The sequence below is a fragment of the Podarcis liolepis genome (genome assembly GCF_965112155.1).
Source record: "Podarcis liolepis genome assembly, chromosome: 8".
Classification (NCBI taxonomy): domain Eukaryota; kingdom Metazoa; phylum Chordata; class Lepidosauria; order Squamata; family Lacertidae; genus Podarcis; species Podarcis liolepis.
The window spans coordinates 3,001,959-3,029,341 of record NC_139560.1 but is presented as its reverse complement, the minus strand read 5'-3'; the positions used below and the strand labels follow the sequence as shown (position 1 = coordinate 3,029,341).

Sequence of the window (27,383 nt, the reverse complement as noted above, 5' to 3'; positions counted from 1 at the left end):
TATAACCTGGCTTTTCACAGTGAGGGAACCACCAGAAAGCCCTCGGTGCTGGACCTCAGTGTCCGGGCAGAACGATGGGGGTGGAGACGCTCCTTCAGACATACTGGACCAAGGCCATTTAGGGCTTTACAGGTCAGCACCAATGCTTTGAATTGTGCTCGGAAACATACTGGGAGCCAATGTAGGTCTTTCAAGACTGGTGTTATGTTGTCATGGCGGCCGCCCCCAGTCACCAGTCTACCTGCCGCGTTCTGGATTAGTTGTAGTTTCCGGGTCACCTTCAAAGGTAGCCCCACACAGAGCGCATTGCAGTAGTCCAAGCAGGAGATAACCAGAGCATGCACCACTCTGGTGAGACAGTCTGTGGGCAGGGAGGGTCTCACCCTGCGTACCAGATGGAGCTGGTAGACAGCCGCTCTGGACACAGAATTGACCTGCGCCTCCATGGACCAGCTATGAGTCCAAAATGACTCCCACGCTGCGCACCTGGTCCTTCAGGGGCACAGTTACCCCATTCAGGACCGGGGAGTCCTCCACACCAGCCCGCCCCCTGTCCCCCCAAAACAGTACTTCTGTCTTGTCAGGATTCAACCTCAATCTGTTAGCCGCCATCCATCCTCCAACCGCCTCCAGGCACTCACACAAGTAAGCGCTAGTCTCTGCCTTACTGCATTGCAGCGGGTTGGACTAGATGACCCTTGGAGGTCCCTTCCAACTCTACAATTCTATTTTCTGGGAATCCCAAAAACTGCGCTCGGGTCCTCCTTGTGGGTTCCCCTGGAGGCCCCTGGCTGACCCCCGTTGACAGCAGGACCCTGCCAGGAAAGAGGAGTTGCCTGCGAGCCTTAGGCAAAGCGTGGAATGCGCAGCCGCAGGGGCCACGCAAATCACACAGAGGTCAGTCAAATCCAAAGCCCGAGCGCCGCAGGGTTTAATGAATCGCGTAAGCACACTTCCGGTTCTCAATCGGCAGGGCCTGAGGCGGAGATGATGGCTGAGTGAGTGGCGGCAGAGACCAATCCCGAGTACCCTGCGTGGGTAGAAGCATCGCCTGTCTCGTTCGGCGCCGCGCTTTTTGCGCGTCCCCGCATTTCGTAGCGGCGCTCGAGTGGACACCGGAAGTGTGTTGCAGCAATCATAGCTCCTAAAAACAGGCAAACCGTCGGGCGCGCGGGGCGATGACGTACACGGAAGCGGACGGACCCGTGGGCCTGGAGGCGGCGCGCAGCAGTGACGTCCGGGGCAGGTAGGCGAGGAATTGCCGGCTGAGGCAGCAGCAGGAAGAGCCGGAAGAGCCGGGGATGGAGGAGAAGGAGCAGCTGAGGCGCCAGATTCGCCTGCTTCAAGGTGAGGGACCCAGGCGTCCGGGGGGGGGGGCTTGGGCCTGAGGGGAGGGGCGCCGAGGGTCCTGGGAGGGGGCCCTGCCTGCCTGCCTGCCTGCCTGCGGGAGCGCTTCTGCCCTGGCTGCCTTTCCGGGCAGGCACTCGCTCGCCCAGGCGGGGCTTGAGCTCAGGCCCCTGCCCCAAGGGGCTTACAATATTATATTATAATAATAATAATTATTATTATATATATACCGCCCTATACCCAGAGGTCTCAGGGTGGTTCAACCCTTGTCCCAAGGGGCTTACTCTATTATTATTATTATTATTATTATTATTAGAATATACATACCGCCCTATACCCAGAGGTCTCAGGGCGGTTCAACTCTTGTCCCAAGGGGCTTACTCTATTATTATTATTATTATTTGAATATATATACCGCCCTATACCCAGAGGTCTCAGGGTGGTTCAACCCTTGTCCCAAGGGGCTTACTCTATTATTATTATTATTATTATTATTATTATTATTATTATTATTTGAATATACATACCGCCCTATACTCAGAGGTCTCAGGGCGGTTCAACTCTTGTCCCAAGGGGCTTACTCTATTATTATTATTATTATTATTATTATTATTATTATTATTTGAATATACATACCGCCCTATACTCAGAGGTCTCAGGGCGGTTCAACTCTTGTCCCAAGGGGCTTACTCTATTATTATTATTATTATTATTATTATTATTATTATTATTATTTGAATATACATACCGCCCTATACTCAGAGGTCTCAGGGCGGTTCAACTCTTGTCCCAAGGGGCTTACTCTATTATTATTATTATTATTATTATTATTATTATTATTATTATTTGAATATATATACCGCCCTATACTCAGAGGTCTCAGGGCGGTTCAACTCTTGTCCCAAGGGGCTTACTCTATTATTATTATTATTATTATTATTATTATTATTATTATTATTTGAATATATATACCGCCCTATACCCAGAGGTCTCAGGGCGGTTCAACTCTTGTCCCAAGGGGCTTACTCTATTATTATTATTGTTGTTGTTGTTGTTGTTGTTGTTGCATTCTTCTTCTTCAATACGACACATTGATATTATTATCATTGCTCCAACAATAGTATCACAGTGGTACCTCGGGTTACTTATGCTTCAGGTTACATACACTTCAGGCTACAGACTCCGCTAACCCAGAAATAGTACCTCGGGTTAAGAACTTTGCTTCAGGATGAGAACAGAAATCGTGCTCCGGCGGCGCAGCAGCAGCGGGAGGCCCCATTAGCTAAAGTGGTGCTTCAGGTTAAGAACAGTTTCAGGTTAAGAACGGACCTCCAGAACGAATTAAGTTCTTAACCCGAGGTACCATTGTATATCATGTTTCGATATGATAGCAACACTAATGGCAGCTTTAATCACAATATTGTGATTATTATTTACTCAAGGCGGCTTACAGATAAAAAGAAAAACCACTGAAAACATAAAAGCGGGGGGGGGGGGGGAGTTGGGGAACCAGTAACTGAAAAACAGATAGACATTGATGGAATTAAAACTAAATCTATAGGTTGGCATCCGTCTTTCTCGGGAGAGGGTGGAGGAGAGAGCCCTTGGGGGTGAAGTCAGACAGTTGGAGAGTTATAGCGCCATCTGTAGCTGTAGAGACTGATAGGGGAGAGACATGTTTTGTTGCAGCTGAGGCAGATGAAGGCATCCGGTTGTGCTGCTGCACATGCACCAGGGCGGTTCTTCCCTCTCTCTTTTTGGGCTAGATTTTGGAGGATATGGTTGTGGTTAACCAGCACAAGGTTGGGGCAGGTAGGTTTAAATGTATTTGGGTTTGGTTGAATATGATTTTTTTGTATTGTAATGGGGCTTCAAATGTTCTGTTCGTTCGGGTGGGACGGATTATGACTTCTTACAGGCAGGGCTACGTCCTGCAGAAACATGCATGATGCCGATCTATGTGGGATATGTCTTGGTGGTTTGGAAATAAAATCGTGTTGCAAATCCTTCAAGGTACTGCTGGAGGGATGCTTGAAGGCATAACTAATGGAATCTTTTCCTTCTCTCCTTCTAGGTCTCATCAACAACCATAAAAACATCCATGGGAATACACCAGTTGCCCCACCTGCCCCAGCACCTCAGTGGCAGAATCCCAGGCCGCCTGGCTTTAGCAGTACTGCTTTCTCTGCTAGATATTCCCAGCAAACCCAGAGAGATTTTCAGCCTCGCCAGAGTGGTCCTAATGCCTGGAGAAAGAAATATTCTCTAGTCAATGTCCCGCCTCGGCCGGCACTTTGTTCTGGAACCAGCGTTTCTGCTAGTGCTTCTCGGACCAGCCTGAGCCACGCAAGCCCTGAGGCAACTCAGCCACAGGCCGTGCTCTCGGGAAGAAGTGTCAGCCTCAGTGCAGACGGCAATATCGTTGTGGGGGTGCAGGCTGGCTCGGCAGCGGCCAGCACTGCTGCCCCAGGATCTCATCTGAGCTCTGCGGAAGCAACAGAAGGCCCAGCTGTGGCTAGAGGATGTGTGAGCAGGACTGCTTGGCCTTCGGGTGCTGGCTCGAAAAAGACTAAAGCACTGAGCTCCTCCACCTTGCCTCACTCGCTGCATTGCAAGGCCTTTGCTAAGGAGAAGGTTGACATGCCTGCCGAGTGTTGGAAGGGACCTTCTGTTCAGGGTGCATCGGAATCGGCCCCGGACTTGTGCAGGACTATCAGTGAGAGCGCCGTTACGTTGAAATCTGAGCCTCAGCAGCAGCCCCTGACATTGCCTGATCATAAAGCGAGTGGTCTGTTGGGGAGGAAGAAGCCAGCACCAGAGGTTCCAGCCCTGCGTAGTTCGCAGCAAACGCCTGCAGTGACGGAGAAGCCCAGCGCGCTGAGGCTTGCTGAGGAGTCTGCTGCTGCTTCAACTTGGGAAGTTCCTTCAGCTGTTGGGACGAGCCTCTCCAAGGACAAACATTCAGCACCTGCTCTCCATGGAACTCCTACCTCGCCGGCCTCCATCAAGTCTCCAAAGTTCAGGAGGAACAACTACACGTGGGTGGCGAATCCGAGCAAATCCCCCCGTACTGTAAAAAAATGGGCTGCTCCCAGAGCCTCTGAAAATGCACGCAAGTTTGCTGTGGGTGCAGAGAGAGGTCCCAAGTTACTCCCGAAGGGGGAATTGGGAGCAAAGCAAAAGAAATCCAACCCGCAGTCCAAGCTGGGGATTTCTTCCAGCCTGTACAAGTGGAAGGCCTCCAGTCTCCCGCTGTCTCCGTCTCCATCCACCTCTGCGTTCACGTGGCGGCGTAAGGAATGTGTTGGGCTTGGAGTTTCTCCTTCTGTGGGAGGTGGCGCTTCCCTTCAGACTGTGAGACGTGGGCCTCTTGGTCACGGCAGCCCCAGATCACCCTCTGGGAATAGTGGGTTTTGTAGTTACAAACTGAAGAGCCGGACCAAAATCATCAAGAGGAAGGGAAACGCCTGGTAAGTTATTGGTTGCGTTGGGAGAAATTCCCAAGACTTTCACCTGGAGTAGGCATGTCCAACAACAGGTGGATCGTGATCTACCGGTGGATCGCGGGATATCTATGGTAGATCGCAGTCGATCGTGTGACGCTTAGCGATCTCCCCCACCCCACCAAAAAAGCTCAACAACTTTGCCTGTCAGTAACAATGGGTAGATCACAGCCAGTATTTTTATAATGTGAGTAGATCGCAGTCTCTTGGGAGTTGAATGTGCCTGCTCTCTAGTAATACTTACCATTCCAATGCAGCTTCTGGGGCACATGAAAACATGTGTTTTTGCATTGCAAAGTGTGGAATGAGCTCTGTCAGGGCCTGGGGATGAGAGTTCAGGTGGATTGTATGTTTGGGGCACTAGATGTGTCTGGGTAGGTAAAGCAGGGAGCAAAATTATGACAACTGTGGGATCCACTCTAGCTGGGAAAATGCTTCCCAATTTTTTTCACCTGCTAGATTCTAATTTCTAGCAGTTCATATACTACCTTGTTACAGTGGTACCTCGCAAGACGAATGCCTCGCAAGACAAAAAACTCGCTAGACGAAAGGTTTTTCCGTTTTCGATTTGCCTCGCAAGACGAAATTTCCCTATGGGCTTGCTTCGCAAGACGAAAACGTCTCGCGACTTTGTTTTCTTTGTCTAAAAACAAAGACATGTTTTGTTTATAAAGTTAATTTATTTTCCCTTCAATTTTTGAACTGCTCTTTACAGTATGTGTGACTTTAAAGAGCAGTTAATAAACTGTTGTTGTACCAAATTTGGCTTTGTTTGGACTTTTTTTGACCATAGGAACGCATTAATTGATTTTCAATGCATTCCTATGGGATTTCGTGCTTCGCAAGACGAAAAATTCGCTAGAAGACAAAACTTGCGGAACGAATTAATTTCGTCTTGCGGGGCACCACTGTATTTTTTCCCCTGGCCTGAAGTCCAGAGTCTTAGGTGCAACTTTCTACGGAAAGAACACTTACGGGCACGCACCATTTCAGAATGCAGGTATTGGGAGTGCATGAGTGCATTATTCCCCACATGAGAAACACCCTTCCTCTAGAAAGTTAGCATGCCGGGGTGAAGGACTGTAGCCTAGGCTATTCCCTGGTGGGCTAACTGTCCGTGTGCATGGAACATTCAGACAAGTGATTCATCGCCTGTGTGAGGTTTTATGGTGGTTGCCTTCAAATACCTACCCTTAAGTGTATTTTGTAGTTCTTTCTTGTGGTCCCTAGTCCCTAACCCTCTGCTTCCATGTATTCCACCCCACTCCCCGATGTTCTTTGATTCTAGCTTGCAGGGCTAAACATGTAGATCAGATTTTGCACAATTTCTTCCACAAAACCCAAGTAACATTCAGTCTGTTGGTGCAACTATTGCAACTACAGAACAATAATAATAATAATATCTTTATTGTCATTGCCCCCTCTCGGGGACAACGAAATTACTTGAACATGAGTTTTTGGATTATTGGTCCCCCTGCACCACTTTATAGTGCAGCGTTGGAAAGATGGGCTGGTACCTGTGATTATTTTACCAGCACCTCTTGGTAACGAACACTATACTGTTGTTGTTTAGTCGTGTCTGACACTTCGTGACCCCATGGACCAGAGCACGCCAGGCACTCCTGTCTTCCACTGCCTCCTGCAGTTTGGTCAAACTCATGCTGGTAGCTTCACGAACACTGTCCAACCATCTCGTCCTCCGTCGTCCCTTTCTCCTTGTGCCCTCCATCTTTCCCAACATCAGGGTCTTTTCCAGGGAGTCTTCTCTTCTCATGAGGTGGCCAAAGTCTTGGCACCTCAGCTTCAGGATCTGTCCTTCCAGTGAGCACTCAGGGCTGATTTCCTTCAGAATGGAGAGGTTTGATCTTTTTGCAGTCCATGGGACTCTCAAGAGTCTCCTCCAGCACCATAATTCAAAAGCATCGATTCTATACTACTATACTATACACTATACTACTGAGCAGTATGAATATGCAGAACATATAACTTTCATTGGATTTGCTTTTTGTAAGATGGACTTGGAAGGTGGAGCTATCGGTGGATGAAGCTCCATTCATCTGTGAGTGTATTTGAGTCACCTTTCTCTATGAGGCTGCTGGGTTGAATCATTCCTGCAGCTGCCTGGAGCCCTGATCACATAAAAGGGGTTTGGGCTGAGAGCTCCCTGCTCCCCATGTGAGACTGCCCTATGAATCTGCTCATGGTTGGAGTGTGATGTGCTTGAGGACTACACCATGGTGACTGCTTCTGTTGTCCTTCCAGCTCCCCGACTGATAAGAGGAGCCCGTCCTTCCCTACTGTGCTTCTGAGAAGCCGCTATTGTCTCAGGAAAAGGAACTCCCCTCGAGGAAGGGGATCGCCCACTGCCCGGAAAGCTGGATCCAAAGGCCTGGTGCAGATTGGCAAGCACAGGCTGCGCCGGCTGCCGGCATCCCGGACCCACCTTTTGGCCAAAGAAGGTAAGAACAAGCTTGGAAATCTGTTTCTTGGTTTACTGTTGTGCTTTTTAATACACCAGCGCCTTGTCCTGGGAACTCCTGTTTGTCTGGTTCGGAGAACCATGGTGTTGTTTGAGATTCTCTCTCTCTGTGTTTGAGACTCCTTTCCCTAACAAAGATTTAAAAACTGGATTGTGGTTGCACATATTGGTCACGTGTGTTTACGTATATTATGTGTGGTGTAGTGGTTAAGAGCGGTAGACTCGTAATCTGGTGAACCGGGTTCGTGTCTCTGCTCCTCCACATGCAGCTGCTGAGTGACCTTGGGCCATAGCTGTCAACGTTTCCCATTTTTAAAGGGAAATTCCCTTATTCCAAATAGGATTCCTCGCAAGAAAAGGGAAAAGTTGACAGCTATGCCTTGGGCTAGTCACACTTCTTTGACGTCTCTCAGCCCCAGTCACCTCACAGAGTGTTTGTTGTGGAGGAGGAAGGGAAAGGAGAATGTTAGCCGCTTTGAGACTCCTTCGGGTAGTGATAAAGCAGGATATCAAATCCAAACTCCTCCTCCTCCTCCTCCTCCTCCTCCTCTTCCTCCTCCTCCTCCTCTTCTTCTTCTTCTTCTTCTTCTTCTTCTTCTTCTTCTTCACATGGCTTGGCCCTTGGCCATGGCCTCTGAGTGAGTTTTTTCCTGGAAAGCCGACAGCGTAAGCCACCCACTTGCTTTTCCAGCCCAACTGAACCGTAACTCGCTCCATTTCTTTGAGCATTCTGTGCCTTTGGCACGACTTTTGAGCCAACTGCCCCCAAAATGGCAGCTAAACATTTCGTTTTAGTGACTGTGGTCCTGGTTTAAAGAGCCATTTGGCTCCAACTTACATATCTCAGTTTCTAATACCGGCTGGGGATTGGGGTGCCTGGGGAGGGAATGGGGCTAGATTGCGTTTTACTTATTTGTGAACTTCCTAGATGGTATGGGCAGGATAATCTAATGAAAAAACAGCCTCGTGCTACCTGGTAGTGCTTTGGGTTAGGAGTCCCTCTGGGCCCAGTCAGCACCTCGAGTGCCAGGTTGATGTGAAGTAATCATGTACGCTTATTTATAAAAAGTCTGGTGAAGGCGGGGCATTATTATTTTTTAGATTAAAAAACGCCAAAGCGTTGCACACAAATGCCTTGTTTGCATGTTAAAGGGTTCTAGAAATTGTTCAGGTGTCTCCAGGATGCTCAGTTCCTCGTATGGAATTAATCTAAGTAAATGTTGTAAAGCCAAGCCTAACATCCCTGAGCAATTCGAGGTAGTTATGCACTCTTTAATGTGTTATGCACTCTTTAATGTGTTAAGAAAATTTTTAAAAGGTAGTAGTTAAAAAGCTAGCTTTTAGGAAGAATCGACTACGTTTTGTAGCGCATCACACTTTGTCGTTCATTTTCTCGCTGCTGTCACTCCACCTGTATACATGTTGATTTATCAGCAACTAAGTACACTAAAGAGGCAGACTCTTAACCAGGGAGTATTTTGGGAAGTGTCATCCTGGAATTTCTTGGCAGCTGGGTGGTTTTTGTAGCTGTTTCCTGAGGGTTGGCCAAGTACGGAACACTTGTAATCTTCTGGCAGTTTCACAGTTCTGAAAAGAGGCTGCTGCACCGGTAACTATTATGTGTGACTTCTTTTCAAGAATAAACTTCCCACATTCTTTTCCTCCATACTTTTGAGTCTTTGACATGTGGACATGTGTGACTTCTGACTTTTTAGGCAGCAGTTCTAAACACCTGTGAGTCAGTCGAATTGAACTCAGCGGGACTTACTTCTGAGCAGGCTCACATAGGATCCAGCTGTTACAATGAATGTTGGAATCGGTCCTGAATGCTCCCTAAGTCGATGAGCTGCTGGCTTCATTCAGACCAGTGGCTCCCAACTTTCTGGGTATGGCAATCCACAAGTCCAAATCTACATGAATTTCACATGAATTTCAGACCTTAGTTCAGGGGTCAGCAAACTTTTTCAGCAGGGGGCCAGTCCACTGTCCTTCAGACCTTGTGGTGGGCCGGACTATATTTTTTGGGGGGGAAATGAACGAATTCCTATGCCCCACAAATAACCCAGAGATGCATTTTAAATACAGTGGTGCCTCGCAAGACGAAAAGAATTCATTCCGTGAGTCTTTTCGTCTTGCGATGTTTTTCGTCTTGCGAAGCACGGTTCGTCGCAACTGCGTCTCTTCAAGCGGCTTTAAGAAAAAAGCGCAAGACGTTTTCGTCTTGCGAAGCAAGCCCATAGGGAAATTCGTCTAGCGAAGCAACGCAAAACCGAAAAACCCTTTCGTCTAGCGAGTTTTTCGTCTTGCGAGGCATTCGTCTTGCGGGGCACCACTGTAAAAGCACACCTTCTACTCATGTAAAAACACGCTGATTCCCGGACCGTTCGCAGGCCAGATTTAGAAGACGATTGGGCTGTATCCAGCCCCCGGGCCTTAGTTTGCCCACCCATGCCTTAGTTTAGGGGTCAGTAACCTTTTTCAGCCGTGGGCCAGTCCACTGTCCCTCAGACCATGTGGGTCTGGACTATTTTTTTGGGGGGGGGGAATGAATGAATTCCTATGCCCCACAAATAACCCAGATATGCATTTTAAATAAAAGGGCACATTCTACTCATGTAAAAACACCAGGCAGGCCCCACAAATAACCTAGAGATTCATTTTAAATAAAAGGACACATCCTACTCATGTAAAAACATCCTGATTCCCGGACCGTCTGTGGACCGGATTGAGAAGGTGATTGGGCTGGATCTGGCCCCCGGGCCTTAGGTTGCCCTACTCCTGCCTTAGTTCTTCTCTGCTGCCAACAAGCAGTTCCCAAGGGTTGAAATGTAAGGTTAAAATATGCCAACGAAACAAAAATCTGCAAGAGGTATTAATCACAACCATTAGGGATTGCAAGAAATAATTATTTTGGGGTTTGCTTATAATCCATGACCCACCTGCACAGGCTTCACGACCCACAGGGTGGGAAGCACTCATTCCGATGTTTTTGTATATTGGGTTATTAAACCAATATATGATTGGGACTTTTGCCTGTGCATGCAACCCTGTCACTACTCTGTTTGCAAAAAGAGTAACTCAAATCAGAAAGTGAAAGATATACACTTGGGACTCTTCTTGGGACGCAAGCTTAACGTGAGCCAGCAGTGTGATGCAGCAGCAAAAAAAGCGAATGCTGTCCTAGGCTGCATCAACAGAAGTCTAGTGTCCAGATCAAGGGAAGTCATAGTACCACTCTAGTCTGCCTTGGTCAGACCATACCTGGAATACTGTGTCCAGTTCTGGGCACCACAATCTAAGAAGGATGTTGACAAGCTGGAACATGTACAGAGGAGGGCAACCAAGGTGATCAAGGGTCTAGAAGCCAAGCCTGATGAGGAACGGTTGAAGGAACTGGGTATGTTTAGCTCAGAAGAGAGGAGATATGATAGATACCTTCAAATATTTAAAGGGCTGTTCCATGGAAGATGGAGCAAGTTTGCTTTATCCTGCTCCGGATGGTAGGACTCGAACGAATGTCTTCAAGCTCCAAGAAAGGAGGTTGTGGATTCTCTTTCCTTGGAGGTTTTAAGCAGAGGTTGGATGGCCATCTGTCATGGAAGCTTTAGCTGAGATTCCTGCATTACCGGGGGTTGGACTAGATGACCCTTGGGGTCCCTTCCAACTCTACCATTCTATGATTCTCCAAGATCCTCCTTTGAGGAAGGCTCAGAGGATAAGTCTTTTCAGTTGTGGCACCCCTTTTGCACAAAGCTCTACCCAGTGAAGTCCTTCTGGGTCCTTCATTGACATATTTTCAGCATCTGGTAAAAACTTACCTTTCCCTTCATTACTATGTTGTTTTATGTTAGTTGGGCCTGTGAAGATTTTTGATGCTTGTATGGTTAGTGGTGTTGGTTTGTGGATTTTTAATGAATTGCATGCGTTTTCTGTAAAAGTATTTACTGCATTTTTCCATGTATAAGACTAGGTCCCCCCCCCCCCAAATGTCCAAAATTAGGGGGCATCTTATACACGGATAGTGTCTTCCCCCATTTTCTTAAATCTGAGTCCCCCAAAATAGGGGGCGTCTTATACGTGGGGGCGTCTTATAGACGGAAAAATACGATATATTAGAATGTATCTTTGCTTATGCTTATAAATATTTTGCAAGTTGCTTGGGGACGTTTTTGTCTAGCAAGTCACTTAATTTCAGATTATTATCGCGCCGTAGTTTTCTTTTTTTATGGTCCCAAACAGGAAGCCTTGGTTGCCAGCAGTGGAACAAATCAGGATATCAAACCAACTTTAAGCTGTAGTTTAATATCACGACTTCTTCCCTTACTGGTCGCCACAGTTTTTTTTTTTGCTTTGGACGAAACAGGAACAAACAAAAATGTTGTGTGACCTCTGTGTATGTGCAAGTTGTTTGCCAGACCTTTGTGTTGATAAGTTCAGTGTGTCGAAGGGGAGCATTTGGATTTATGGTGGCTTCAAGAGTGTGCAAAACTGTGTGTGTTGCTTCCCGTTGGGCAAAATGGGTGATCAGTGGAGCTCCATTTCACGTGTCGCACTGTCTTCATGGACATGGATGCAAGCCAACTTCTGGTCCAGGCCATCCCAAACCTCTGGTGTAACGCGGTGTGAATCAATTCACTGAGCCTTCATCTTGGCTTGTCTAGATACTTGGGTGTGACTTTTGGGGCAGTGGGAGGCTGGCATAATCTGGCTTCTGTGAATCGCCTTGTCTTTTCGGGCGGTTGGCCAAGTGGTGGGTGTCCAATAGCAGGATAGACTATCAACAGCAATATATTTTGCTATTTTAGAGGGGGCAGAAGCCCACCTCCCCACCCCTGCTTGGAGTTGCAGAATGGTTTGTCGAGGTGGATTCTTAACAGATTATTATCCTTCAGTTCTGTGGTTCAGGTCTCCGACGAATTGGAGATCTTGCTCTTCATGCTTGCAAATTGCAAATGGGGCGTGTGCTCTAAGGAGGTCTGAAATTGCCTGGAAACCTATGCTCAAGATCCAGCATCCGTATAAGACACTTTTATGCCTCTCCCGGTATGCCCCACGGCGGACCTTAAGGTCCATAAATAGCAACACCCTAGAGGTCCCGGGCCCTAAGGAAGTCAGATTAGCCAGAGCCAGGGTCTTTTTAGCACTGGCTCCGGCCTGGTGGAACGCTCTGCCTCATGAGACCAGGGCCCTGCAGGATCTGATTTCTTTCCGCAGGGCCTGTAAGACAGAGTTGTTCCGCCTGGCCTTTGGCTTGGAGTCAATTTGATTCCCTCCCCCTCTTTCTTTTTTCCTTTCTCCTTCTGTGATGGAACTCCTCTTTGGGGACTTCCCTGGCTTTTTTCTGGCCCATGTAGGACCAGTCTGGATAGTTGGCCTTGGTGAAGACTTGACATTTTCACCCCCCCCCCCAAAGTTTTCGATTGAGTTTCCACTGAAATGAGGCTGCATTTTAATGTTGTATTTTAATCTTGTTTTTTAAGCTGTATTTCAATCAATTGTTTTTATATTTGGTGTTAGCTGCCCTGAGCCTGGTCTTGGCTGGGGAGGGTGGGGTATAAATAAAATTCATTATTATTATACGTTACTCTTGTTTGTATGCACGAGAGTCACATCTGGAGTGGCACACAAACCTCGAGGCCGACCATTTATTGGGGCAGCTTGACTGGCTGATGTAGGGCCTCATCCTGCCTGGTGCTTGGTGCTGGAGGGGAGGGGGCGCTGCCGCTGGCAGCCGAGGGTCTGGGCCCCTGGGGGAGTCTTGTTCTTTAATGAAACAAGTGGGCAGTGGCGTAGAGGGGGGTCATGTTTGAGCGGCCGGGCGTTGTGAACCTTTCCTCACCCCAGTAAAATCAATGCTGTGACATTCCCCCGGCTTCTCCGATCGCTCGCGTCGACTCTGCTGACATCTGCTGGAGCTTTGGGTGTTCGGTACAAGACCCGGGAGTGATTCTTTTGAGGGTTTATAAAGCAAACACTTTGGCGCGGTGCTGCTGCCGCCGCCTGTGTCTCCTAGCTTTCCCTCTCTCTCTAGCGTCGCCTGCTAGCAAAGCCCCCCTTGCTTGTGCATGCAGGCAGCTGCTTGCGGTGTTTTCCAGAGGGTGCCCGTGGGGGTGTGACCCCCCCCTGTGTGATTGGTGCCCATCCAGACTCTTTGACTGACAGCCACAGAGTCGGGACAGGACCGTCCTCATTCCGACAAGGGCTCACGTGACGCCTCCTCCCCTCTGACCTGTAGAGGGCAGTCTTGCCCCTTGCATTCTCCCTCGTCCACCTTTTTCTGGTAATTGATTGCCTAATTTCCTCTTTATGTGAAAGAAAGCAGATATCAAGTAATTTGCAGCAATAACCTGCTAATGCTGGGCCAGTATCAAAACTCCCATGTTCATTTCAAGTGGCAGATAAAACACTAATATATAATTATCCTTGCAAATTGGATTGTTTTAAATAACCAAAAGACTATGGCCAGGAGAAAACTATCCCATTTCCCTTGAGTTAGTATTGCGGCATAATTGCTGCGTTCAATCAATTTCCTTGGCATTAGAAATTCCATCACAATCAACATTAAGCTATATTCATTGTGATGGCTAAGAGCCGGGCCATTTCTCCTCTTTTCCTTAACTGGCAAAATTAATCAGGGAAAAGATTTTAAACATTTACCCGTGCGAAAGAGGTCAGCTCTGCCACTATATTGCTCAGCAGATAAGGGGGCTAATAAAAAGAAAATTGAATTACTAATGATCGCCAGGAACCGAGTATATAAAACCTGGCAATCGCCCGCTTCAGGAGAAAAGGAGAATCAATTTTCTTCGGACAAGGTGTGCTCATTTTTTATTTTGGCGCATATTATCAGCGATTTAATTTGAAAGCGCATAAACAGGAGGAAACAGTTAGGAAATAATGAGCCCGAAGGTGTAAAGTGCTACAGGATATATGCTGTACACAATTTATTTGGCACAACAGATAATCACTTTAATTGAATTCAAAACTGCATTGTTCAGCAGTGTGGCCTGCCTCTCTTTGCCGTGGGGAATTGCAGAATATTACAAAGGTGCCAGAAGAGCCGTGCGTTTTTCTGTGTGTCCCTCCTTTGTAATGTCCCCCGCAAGGCACAACTGACGTGCCTTCGTTCATGCGTGGAAGGATGCAGGCTGTTGATAGTGTAATATTTAAAAGGCAATAGAAGTCTCCTTGGCTGCCAGAGCGCTTGGTGCCAGGGAACTGCAAAATACCCAGCTTCTGCCTTGATGGATAACTTTTGCACATGGAAGGATCCGTGTGGAGCAGGGAGTTGGCTTTCCCTCCCAGCTCTCCATGCTCCTACCGTCCTGCGCATCTCGAGTAGCTCTGTGTGAGGACTGCAGGTCATCTTTCCCGCTTCCTAACTCAGTCGCATTGCTAAATCCAATATCCAGATACTGTGTCAGAGCTTTGAGGAGCCCAGGCTATTTTCCAACTTGCCACTGGGCCGTCTGATTGGGAACTCGTATGACAGGGCGGTCGCGATTTTGGTAACTGGTTCTGTGAGCTTTCCCTCTCCCAGTCAAACTCAGATGCCTACGATTTGGTGCGCTAGAATCCCAAACAGACAATGCTCCCGATTTCAGCTGAACCAGCGGTAATTTAAACGTTTTTCTGTTCCTCCCCTTAGACTGCACAGACAGACTAGGTGGTTGTGTGTCTCCCCTTCTGCTAAGTGTACACATGCACTTAAAAATACAGTGATACATCATGTATGCAGTTTTTTTCCTGCCTTGCACTAAAGCCTCATGATGTCCCAATTGAGAGCTGCAGCTTCAGGGAGACTGTGTGAAGGCAACAGAACTGAAAGTGCCAAATGGCATTTGGGTGGGCGGGCATGTGAAGCCCATAATTTGGGATTCATGTAAGCCTTTATTGGAGCGGATTATTAGATGCTTAAGAGTTCCAAAAAAACGGATAAGCACAGAATGCTCGTGTTTGGGGAATCAGACAGATCCACGATTCCTTTGCTGCAGGGACATGTCCTTTGGAAAGGGGAAATATGAATGTGCAACCCAGCAGGAACATACAAGATACAGAGAGTGGAAGTTTGCCGGAGCACAGCTGCAAGTTGCATGTCGTGCCTTCGATTCCGTGGGGCTGGCGGAGGAGACGACGGATTGTGCTCCGCCTGTGTCACGCTATTGTTAATTTCACAAGTATCCCTCCCCCCTCCCACCCCTTTCAAGATCTGCAGTAAACGAGGATTGCTTAGGTTAATTACAGTTTCATGCTCAAGTTTCTAATGACGGAAGATGAGGGAGTGAAAACGCTGAGATTGCTGAGATAATATCTTGAAACAACGCGAATCCCGAGCTTGCTGTTGGGAGTGCGTCTGTGCAAAACGAAGATGTTATTTTCCAGTGCGTGGCTGGCTAATCGGTCTCAAACAGAAATGGGAAAGCAAGTCTCAATTCCATACTGAGTATATTAAAAGATGTTCACGGTGGGGGTTTATTTGGCCTCATTTTCAGAATTTCACTTCTGACCTCCGGTTGTCTTGACCTGATTCTGCAAAGGTTTTTCACCTGCAAACTTTCATGGCTAGCCTTCGTGGAGCAAGGAAGTGTTTCTCATTTTTTTCTGGTAGGATTCCCATTGCCTTGAAGCAGACAGAGAGAATCCGCCTGCGAAAAATTTTGCTGGATCAAAAGTCTCAGGGCACATAATAACAATTATTATAAATAATGGTAATAATAATTTATTTATTATCTGCCCTTCACCCTAAGGTCCCAAGGGAAGGCTACAGCATTGAAAACAATTTAAAATAACCAAATGTGGATGTTGCTTGAGTTAGCAGGGCATTATTTTCGGTGGGATGCTCCTCTCACATCCTGGTTCAATTAGTCATAGGTAAATATGTTTTTTTTTTGTGCATGGCTAAAGCTAGATCAGCTCCCCCCCTTTTGGCAGCTGCCAAAAATTGTAGTTGCTGTACATAAAGCATTCTAGTGTTGTGCAAACATAACTGGAATCTATTTTTTAATATAAAAAACAGCAACAAGACACAAATACTCATTTAAAGAATATATATTAGGCATTTGTATGGCAGCCTAGAATCGAGTTCCCAAGGAGCTTGGCAGCGAGAAGGAAAGCAAATTAAAATACATACAGTAACATCCTGGTGTGTGAGAGAGGCTGAGTCATTTAAATATGGCTGTGTGGTTAGACTTACTTATTTTGGTTTGTTTTTAAAACCTTTATTTTTCTCTGTGCTTGTTGACCTTGTTCTCCATGTAGAATCGTAGAACTGTTGAGTTGGAAGGAACCATCCAGTCTAACGCCCTGGAATGCAGGGATCTTTGGCCCAAGGTGGGGTACGAACCCGCAACCCGGAGATTAAGTGAGCTCTCCCAGGCCTGAAACTCAGGGGAGCTGCTGCCAGCCAGTCTAGACAGTACTGGGCCAGTGGTCCTACTCAGTGTAAGGCAGCGCCTATGCTTATTATCCACCTTTCCGTCCGTTACGGGAAAGTCTGTTGTATTGGGTGCAACACTTGGCTTAGTCTCACACATGTCTCTATTCTTAGCGGCCTGTTTTTAGCCCTGCCTGCCTGGATACCTTCTGGCTGCCCCGCGGAGTTTGCAAACCCACCGCCATGCTGCCCTCGGAAAAGTGGAACTCTCGAAATGGCTACTAGCCGTGGCTCTCAGAAACAGGTTGCCTTTGCTTAGAGATCATTACGCTCTTCCCGGTGGAGCGATGCTGTAAGGGAGCTGCTTGGACCCCCTTGCTTTTCAAAGCTGCGAAAGTTCACATACTTGGCCACGATCCCCAGCCGCTGCCTCTTACGTCAGCCTGCTGGGGTGACAGTGTTGAGTTTCCTTGGCACTTTACAGGGGACTGTTCCAGCGTGCTTGAGAGCCTCTCTCGGAAGGATGTTTTCGGAAAGCTCTGCTAAGGGATCCTTTCGCCTCCTCCCTTCCCCGGGTTCTGGGCAATTCCCAAATACTGGGTGTGTTTTGCCTTTTATTTTAAGCATCTAAATTAATTTGGTTTTAAATCACGTTTTCCTCTTCTTTGTTTCTGTTGCTCTTCCATAAATCTCTTGGATGGCGTCTGTCCTCCTAGCGGTGCAGCAACAAAACTGCTAGCACGCTTGCAAAGCTAAGCAGGGCCCAGGATGGTCTCAAATTCGTGGGCCACGATTCCTGCATTGAAGTGAGTTGGGCTAGATGGCTCTTGGGCCCCCTTCCAGTTCTGTGATTCTGTTTCCTACACCCTGGGCGGCTTTCTGCCCCGGGCGCCCCTTGTCACTGCAGTCTGCATATTTGTGTTTTCACGGCAATGCCATCGTCCTGCCTATTCTCTTCCTCGGGACTACCTTCAAAAACGCCTTTTCCAGCATCTCTGAACAGTCAAGTGTCTTTTGAAGAACTTGGAGTGGCTTCAGTTTGGGATGGGTGGGTGCAGATGCCAGTCCCCACCTTCTCACTGTGGAGTAGCCAGTCTCTTCTTCCCGTTTCATTATTTCGTAGCTTCCATCGTGTCAACAGCTTTCCATGGCATTGTGACTAAATTGAGCAGAGAGCTCCTCCTTTTGAACCCCAACTTTGCTTACGTGCAAGGTTCCCATATGATTTGCAGCATTGTACATTTCTGCTGCCTTTCAGCTTTGAGAAAGACCCCTAAGGTGGTTTGCAATAAAATAAAATTGAATGCTGTCCAACTCTGCAATTCTGTGCTTCTATGGCTGTAGAATTAAAGCAAATACCGTATTTTTCGCCCTCCAAAAATGAAGGGGAAATGTGTGTGCGTCCTATGGGGCGAATGCAGGCTTCAGGAAGCTATCCGCTAGCTGTGGGAGACCCAGCTCTCCCACGGCTAGCGGAGACCTTGCCGGCACCCAGAAGCTTGGGGCGCGCTGAGCTCCGCACGCCCCAAGCTTCGGGATTAGCGCAGCGCACCTGGGGGGGGGAATAATTCCCCCCCTTTATTTCCCCCCAAAAAAACTAGGTGCGTCCTATGGGCCGGAGCGTCCTATGGGGCGAAAAATACGGTAACCAAAATGGCTAAAATTACAACAATTAAAAGCCTAAAGGATTAAAAATATTGTTGAGGCCTGCCTAAAATTCATCCGAGATGGGGCCTGTCTAACCTCCCGTGGGAAGGAGTTTCAGAACCAGTGACTGGGCTGCTCCACATTCCCACCCACTTAAAGTAAAGGTGGTCTCTGGAGTGAGAGCCAGCATTCTGGGTCCTGGTGTTTTTACAGAGAGGCTCAAAAGATAAGTTGCAAGCTCCCATCCAAAAGCATAGAAGCATCAAGGGCTGTGACTGTTGCTTCCTGCAACAGTAATAATTATTACTTTTGATAATAGTAAAAAAAAAAAGTTATTAATTGTTGCGATGCAAAAGTCCAAAGCGGTATATGACTATTTTGTGCTGGGTTCTCACTCTGTTGTCTCCTGTTTCTCTCAGCAACTCTGCACAATTTTCTGCCACCCCCTCTACATTAACCCTTTCCCTCCTGTCCCTCTTTATGCCAACTGGATTCTGGGGGGAAATATTCTGCAGGATCCTCAGAAATTGTGTGGGATCAAAACACATACGTCCGGAGTTTTTTCCAGTTGCAGAACTTAAGATAATTGCATGTTTTGGGCCTGCTTTTTTGGTGTGGAGGATTCAAGACCCCTTCCGCAGGGATGTGACCTGGATAAGGGAGCAGAATTTAGCAAGAGAAAAGTTTTGTGCAAGTTCGTCTCTTGACGTCTGAATTGCAGTTTGGCGATAGTTATTCGCGTGTTCAGACCCAGAGACCTCCCCCCTAAATAAGCACATATTTGACTCAAATTTTAGTTTTGGCAGAATTTAGGCCACAACTTTATTAATTACAGAAAAGTGAGTGGTTGCATAGGCTCTGGTTCGACTAGCTCCCTGCACCCTTGCGGGTAGCGCTGACCCAGGGCACCAGCATAGGTCAGCCAAGGGTGAACACCTGAGGTAGGTGAAAAGCCCGGGAACAGACTCTGTTCCCTCCCCAGATGCTCCCCTGGACTCGGGCACGGGCACAACCCCCTCTCAGGGGTTGACCAAACCAAGCTGAGTCCCTGGATTCCTTTAACGGAATACCCTTCACATAGGGATGGCGAGACCGTTCTCCCATCCCTATCACCTGAACCAGTGCCTACCCGCAACCTTACAAAACCTGAGTTTTCCTGATCAGAGCAGCTAACCTAGCATGGGTCTCTTTCCCGGTCTGGCTGCGAACATAATTTTCCCTTGGCTGGATTTCACCATTGATTGGTGATCTTAATTTAGTGACAGGCTCTAAAATGGCTCCCATGTAATGCAGCTGTTTAGGAAGATATTAGGGTGGAAGCAATACCCCCATGTTTTATGTGAAACGAGCTGTGTTATCAGCAAGAGAAATCAAGCATGTGAGACATGGTTGGGCTGGTGAGCTATTGGGGGCATCACTGAGAGCAGAGGATTTACACTTCCCTCCAAACATTAACGGGGGTGTTTTACCATTTATCCCCCCCCCTCTTCCTCCTGGTGTGTAAGGGCGGCGGCGGCGGCTGTGATCCATCATTCCCTCCCTGGTGTTGCACTGTCTCTTGCATTTTACTACCCCAAACACCGTAAAAGGGCATTAGAGCAGTTAAATCCCAGAGTCCTGCTTTCCTAAGGAAAAAAGAAAACGCTGAATTAGGCAGTGAAAAAAAAAAAGGCAACGACAGCGATACTTTAATCTTGCATAAATTATCAGAAGAGTCAGAGGCTAGCCATTTTATGTATTGTTAGAGCTGCGCTAATTAATTATTCCCGAATAATCAATGGTTTTTGACTTTTTAAAAACGTGGTAATGGGCCATAGTATATTTATTTCCAAAATGGCAGAAGTACACACATAGATTTGGTTGTGTGGTGTTTTTTTTTGACGTGACTATGTTTTAATCTTGCCCCGCATGACTGGGGGGGTTCATGTGTCAACGCTGTAAAAGTGGCGAGCAGAGAGAGCAGAACAGTCCACAAATTAGCCCAAAGTTATTCTAAATTCATCCAGTGCTGCGGATTGGATGGAGGGAATGTGCAACGTTGGCTGGAGATGCAAGCATTCCTGGAGGCTTGGCTTAGTCTAGGGCAGTTCACCTTTGAAAGGTGGGAACTCAGGGGTGCAGCGTACGTCCAGCTGCCTCCCGTTTGAGGTTGAACTGAATGAGCTTCACATTCTTTCTGCAGCTTCCAGTTCATAGACAACTGTTTCACTTAATAAATTTGCAATAGCTGCACCCCCTGGTCTTTGCAACTTGTACTCCGTTAACACAAACTGTGTATTTGCTCTCTGAGTCATAGCTGTCAACTTTTCCCCTTTTTAAAGGGGAAATTCCCTTATTCCGAATAAGATTCCTCGCAAGAAAAGGGAAAAGTTGACAGCTATGCTCTGAGTGCATGTCTGCTGAAAGAAGGGAGACAGCAGGGCTCCAACAGAGGCAACCTCCCTCCCACCCCACATTTTGCAGCCATGACTTCAGAGGGGGCAGTGATGGCCACCAATTTAGATGGCTTTGAAAGTGAATTGGACCAAGTCATGGAGGAAGAGAGGGCTATGGATGGCTACTAGCCATTGAGGCCTATACTCTGCCACCACGGTTGGAGGCAGGAATGCTTCTGAATCCCAGTTGCTGGAAACCACAGCAAGAGAGGAGAGGTCGCTTGTGCTTTGCGTCCTGCTTGCTGGTTTCTCATTGGGGCATCGGGTTGGCCAGTGTGAGAACGGGAGGCTGGACTAGACGAGCCTTTCATCGGATCCAGAGAACCTTTCATAGATCATTAGATCCTGGTGTGCCTCTCCTCTCTTCTGCACTACTGGGTGATACCCAGCTTTAGTCATACTTGTTGTAAACCTATTGCAATACATTCTGGTCCTGTTGAGTATTCTGCATATATATATATATATATATATATATATATATATATATATACACACACACACACGCACACACACACGTGTGTCTGTGTGTAATGCCCACAAGATGCACCTGAGGATTCTCCCTTGACTTTGATACTTGGCTAAAGGTATCCACGCACCCCTTTCTGGAGAGCCATTGTGGTGTAGTAGTTAAGAGCGGTAGACTCGTAACCTGGTGAACTGCATTCGATTCCCCGCTCCTCCACCTGCAGCTGCTGGGTGACCTTGGGCTAGTCACACTTCTCTGAAGTCTCCCAGCCCCACTCACCTCACAGAGTGTTTGTTGTGGGGGAGGAAGGGAAAGGAGAATGTTAGCCTCTTCGAGACTCCTTCGGGTAGTGATAAAGCGGGATATCAAATCTAAACTCTTCTTCTTTTTCTTCTTCTGAATTGAACAGGGGCAGTGTTATATATGAGCCAGGTGCCAAATGGCTCCTTAAACCAGGGTTACAGTCGCCAAAATGGAATGCCTTGTTGCCATTTTTAGGTCAGACACCTCGAAATTTGTAATTTTCAATATGACTTTTTGGATCCTGGAATTTGTTCTGATAAAATATCACAGATAGATTTCTATAGGATGCGTTGCTAGTGTGTGAAAACGGTCAAGATTCAAGGATCCCCAGGCATGCACCTCCAGACGGTGGAGACATCAGCCTCCATTCTGGTGCCCGGGAATCTTCACTTGGTTCACACGTGGCCGATGGCCACCTGCAAAATGCCCCTGGCGAATTTCAAACACTGGGCAAACATGTGTTCTCCCCCTGGAAGCACCTAACGTGCAGCAGCTCTTGTGTCCTGGCAAAACAGTGACCTTCCCCAGCTGCCTCCTACACTGTTTCCCCTCTCCCTCCCTGTGTCCTCCTGAGTAGGGCAAGGGTCAAGGGCCACATTCCCTTCTGGGCAACCTTCTAAGGGCCACATGCAATTGTGGGTAGAGCAACGAATCCCAGTTCTACCTGTGTACAGTAGGTCAGCTTCTACGCACAGTCGGACAAGCCGCTCTCTATTCTTTGTCCAGGCAAGCGGAAGCCATTCTCAGAGTCCAAGGATATATTCCAGCCAGGCAGAAACATTTGTGAAGGCTGTGAAGCAGAGGCGCTGAGGTGTGCGTGCCCAGAGAGAGTCCTGGAGGTCTGCACTTGGACCCTGGGCCTGTTTGCCCATCCCTGGTGTGGCATGACCATGCCCTCCCGCCACCCAAGTGCCAATGTAGTCGTGGTGCGCGGAGGTTTCTGAGCGTGTGCTGCTGTTAAACGCCCAACCAGCCCAATCCAATCCCATGCCTTGAGTGCAACAAAGAGCAAATTGCACCTGTGGCCTACGGCTGTATAAAACCCACCCAACAATAGAGCAGCACGGCCCATTGTCATGCAAATGCCTCCTGCACCACCAAAGATAGATATTTCTATTAACTTTGCTCATTGTGGAGAGCCAGTCGGATGCAAGAAAGACGCGGATGTTTCTCTCGCTACCTGGAGCAGGCGTGCAATCTTTTCTCTCTATGTGTGCATTAAAAAACCCACCAAGAACCGTCCCATCTGGTTCGAGCCTGGCTGCATCTCTCCTCTCCCCCACCAACACCATTTTTGCACCAGACCTGCTTTGCACCGATTTGGTCCTCCAGTGTCCTTTTATTTCTTCTACCTCTCTGCCGTTGTTTTTAAAAGAAAAGTGCTATTTTGTGTGTGCATTTGTATCGGGGCTCCTGTCATTCATCAGGAGCTGGAGAGGAATGAGGAAGCACCATGGAAGATAAGGGGACAGGTGGAATAGGTACCGTATTTTTTTCTCTATAAGACTCACTTTTTCCCTCCTAAAAAGTAAGGGGAAATGTGTATGCGTCTTATGGAGCAAATGCAGGCTGCACAGCTATCACAGAAGCCAGAACAGCAAGAGGGATTGCTGCTTTCACTGTGCAGATCCCTCTTGCTGTTCTGGCTTCTGAGATTCAGAATTTTTTTTTCTCTTGTTTTCCTCCTCCAAAAACTAGGTGCGTCTTGTGGTCTGGTGTGTCTTATAGAGTGAAAAATATGGTACCTGCTTCGCTGAGGAAGCGTTAGGGGGCTGTTTGTGGGTGCATGGGAAGGCTGGCGTGCCTCTCCCCTTGGGGCTGTGTCTGCAGTGGCCACCCTTGGCTAGGGGGCAGAGCAGTTCCTCCTCTTCACTCCACTGTCTGGAGACGTTTTTGAGCGAAGGTGCGTTAGCCGGTGCCTGAATGCCGCAATGGCCACATAAACAAGAGAGATCTGGCTGTAAAAAGTAATGAAGAATATCAGCGTGAAATCAAGATGTTAAACTCCCACTCGTGACAGGCAGTAAATTCCCAGGCCACTGCGTTCAGGCCTCTTTCTTTTGGAAGTGTGTGTGTGTGTGTGTGTGTGCGCGTGGGCAGCTTGTTTTATGCTCTGTTTCATGGCAAGAGAGAGAGAGAGATGAAACTGACCTTGGTCTTTTCTGTTTCCACTGTGATCACTCCCAGGTCTGGCTGGGTTAACAGCAAGAAGCACAGAAATTGGAGAGGGACAGACCACATATTGTGGGGCTTTGTCCTTGTGAATCTGTTTACCCTGCCAGTCCAGCGCTTCTTAAGCTGTGGTCCAGGGACCAGGATGAAAACAAAGGTACCTGTTGAGTTTCCTCTCCTTTCTCCTCTCTCTGTTTCATACCGCTACTTACTTGAAGGGACAGCCTCCTTTAACATGTCCACATTGAGCCTGAAAAGCAGTGCGCTTCTTCACCTGGGGCTCCACAAGCAGCTGTACCTCCTGTGGCTGATGGGAGTTGTAGTCTAAAAGTGTAGAAATTTGTGGGAGACGCCACAGCTGGTTTTGTGTGTCTGTGTGTGCAGCCTAATATGGCTCCAGCTGATTCCCCACAACCCAGTGAATCATGCTTTGTTGTTGTTTAGACGTTTAGTCGTGTCCGACTCTTTGTGACCCCCTGGACCAGAGCACGCCAGGCACTCCTGTCTTCCACTGCCTCCCGCAGTTTGGTCAAACTCATGCTGGTAGCTTTGAGAACACTGTCCAACCATCTCGTCCTCTGTCGTCCCCTTCTCCTTCTGTCCTCCATCTTTCCCAACATCAGGGTCTTTTCCAGGGATCTTCTCTTCTCATGAGGTGGCCAAAGTACTGGAGCCTCAGCTTCAGGATCTGTCCTTCCAGTGAGCACTCAGGGCTGATTTCCTTCAGAATGGAGAGGTTGGATCTCCTTGCAGTCCATGGGACTCTCAAGAGTCTCCTTCAGCACCAGAATTCAAAAGCATCAATTCCTCGGCGATCAGCCTTCTTTATGGTCCAGCTCTCACTTCCATACATCACTACTGGGAAAACCATAGCTTGAACTATACGGACCTTTGTCGGCAAGGTGATGTCTCTGCTTTATAAGATACTGTCTATGTTTGTCATTGCTTTTCTCCCAAGAAGCAGGCGTCTTTTAATTTCATGACTGCTGTCAATCCACTCCAGTATCCCTGCCAAGAAAACTCCATGAACAAAAGGCATATAAAAGTCCTTTCCTTTATAGCTGAGCATTTGGGGTAGCTTGTTCTGTGGTCGTCCTATATTTGGTTTCTCACGTTTGCCAGGCTGTTTGTGTTTCATGAATCTGTAGGTCGCTTTTGGGCATCTTTTTTTCTGAAAAGTGGCAAATGAATGCCACCAGTACTACTTCTGCAAAACAATGGCGTGCGAAAGATTTGCATGCACGCCATGGAAGCTTGTGGCAGGGCTGAACCACATCAGATTTCTACCCTGGCTGGCCTGCGACTCATGCCACTTGTCATATGAATCCCCGCTTGACCTTGTTCTGTTTTACTCGATAACTTTGCCTCCATTTATTTTTATTTTTTTAAAAAAGCACCCAGCCTTTCCCAATCTGCATGCGGGGAGGGGAAACCCAATCAAAACCCCTGCAACCAGCACTTTTGGAAACTCAGCTGCCATGTCCTATTAGCCTCTTTCTCCGCGTGTCTCTTTGCATCTCCAGCTACTTGAGTAGCAAGCGAGTCGCGCTTCTGAGCCTCTCCCCGTCCTGTGACCCAAATGCAGCCAGAGACGATGGCTTAGCAAGGCTGCGAGGAGTAAACAAGACAAGGAGCTCGGCTATTTAGCGCAAGGCTTCTCTCGCCGCCCTTCGCCGCATCGCACAACGTGTTGCTTGTTTTCTCAGGGTGCAAGTCCTCTGGAAGCGGCCTTGTGGGTTCTTGCTTCGAAGCCCGTGATGAGCAAGGTGATCAGGGCGGATGGGCGGGGGAACGGCAGCACAACTCCTCTTTCACAAAACTCTTCGACTGCCCAGTGAAAATGTGTTCAGTCTGTTGATGGGCAGTTAATTCATGGCTATGCTCACCTCTGTTAAATTTCCTGTTGCAACGAAAACAGGGTCATATGGCACTTCAGAGAACAACTGGCTTGTCGTCTTCATCAGATTGTCAAAAGAGCATCACAGCAGTCCTGCAGGATGATGCCAAAGGCCCACCTAGTCCAGCAATTGTGCCAGAGGCTTGGCATTGTGTCCCAGTGCCAACCCAACAGCAGTGCTGTCCCTGCCTGTGATTCCTAGCATGGTATTTACCGGCATACCATCTCCAAGGGCTGTAGCTCAGAGGTAGAGCATCTGTTTTGCATGCAGAAGGTCCCAAGTTCAAGTCCCTGCGTGCTCCAGGAGAGCTTCCTGACTGAAATCCCGGAGAGCTGCTGCCAGTCAGTGTAGGCAGCCCTGAGCAAGATGGACCAAATGCCTGGGCTCAGTACAAAGCAACTTCCCATGTTCCAGTGTTCCAATACTGTTCGTTGCTAATAAATTCGGTTTATGCAGCTTAGAGGTCCTATTTCCGAGTCCCTCAAACACAGAGCCTGACACTTTGGGTGAGCTGTGTGCATGGTGAATGTGTGAAGTTAAGTGTTGAGCATTTTCGTACCAGGGTTTAGGGCATGGGTGTCATTAGTGGGAAAGTGGAACCTATAACCTGGACTACACCTGTTCTTATGAGCCACGGAAACTGCTTCGTTGATCAAGCACCTTGCCAAAGTGTTGACCACCTAGGACATGGGAAGGCAAACTAAGGCCCAGGGGCTGGATCCCTTCTAAATCTGGTCCACGAATCAGGGTGTTTTTACATGTGTAGAATGTGTGCTTTTATTTAAAATGCATCTCTGGCTCCCAGTACATTTCCAGGCACAATTCAAAGTGTTGGTGCTGACCTTTAAAGCCCTAAACAGCCTTGGCCCAGTATACCTGAAGGAGCGTCTCCACCCCCATCATTCTGCCCGGACACTGAGATCCAGCGCAGAGGGCCTTCTCGGTGGTGGCACCCTCCCTGTGGAACGCCCTCCCATCAGATGTGAAGGAGATAAACAACTATCTGGCTTTTAGAAGACATCTGAAGGCAGCCCTGTACAGGGAAGCTTTTAATGTGTGATGTTTTATCGTGTTTTTACTATTCTGCTGGGAGCTGCCCAGAGTAGCTGGGGAAACGCAGCCAGATGGGTGGGGTATAAATGATGATGATGATGATGATTAATGTTGTTATTAGGGTGAGAGGAGTTCTCAATTGGAGACTTACTTCCCTCCCACCTGATGGCTTCATCAACAACTGCTGCTGGCTGGTTAGCTGGAGCAGAATTCAGGCATGGTGGGGTCTGCCAACTGGACTGGTAGACCCTCTTAATCGCAGGTGAGCTAGCACCTGGTGCAGCCACTTGTTAGAAAGCCGTCCAGTTTATAATTGCACTAATGAAGGCCCAAGCTGTTTCCAGGCTGCCTTGCTTTTGGTTGGGGGTTCTTAATGACAAATATGAAATCTCCTATAGCAGTGGAAAGTGTTATTTAGGTTTTCTTTTCTTTTTTCTTTAAAAAAAAATATTGACAAGCCCTCTTTTGTACTTGGAAGACTCCTCTGCTCCATTAAGTAACTCAGCCACTCTCCTGCTATGAATATTTCAAAGAAAAAGCAAAAGTGCCACATTAGTCATCCATTCAGGCCAGAATGGGCATTGATCCCTTGCAGGGGAAGATGGTCATCAGGCGAGTAATAGCAGCACTTACACAGGGTAGGCAACCTCTTTTCTGGAGCTTGCAAAATACCCTCCTTCCTTCGCAGTGCCATGGCCTGGAGTTCT

At 47.8% G+C, this 27,383-nt stretch overlaps 1 protein-coding gene across 1 annotated transcript in view; it reads left to right on the top strand.

The window, feature by feature from the left end:
* The first annotated feature begins 1,156 nt into the window (after nucleotides 1-1,156).
* Nucleotides 1,157-27,383, top strand: part of ZC3H3 (zinc finger CCCH-type containing 3) — a 271,724-nt gene continuing 245,497 nt past the window's right edge. The window contains exons 1-3 of the mRNA XM_083516620.1: nucleotides 1,157-1,347; nucleotides 3,422-4,817; nucleotides 7,113-7,309. Coding sequence (XP_083372746.1) covers nucleotides 1,302-1,347; nucleotides 3,422-4,817; nucleotides 7,113-7,309 — 1,639 coding nt within the window. The 5' untranslated portion in view covers nucleotides 1,157-1,301. The remainder of the gene's footprint in view (nucleotides 1,348-3,421; nucleotides 4,818-7,112; nucleotides 7,310-27,383) is intronic.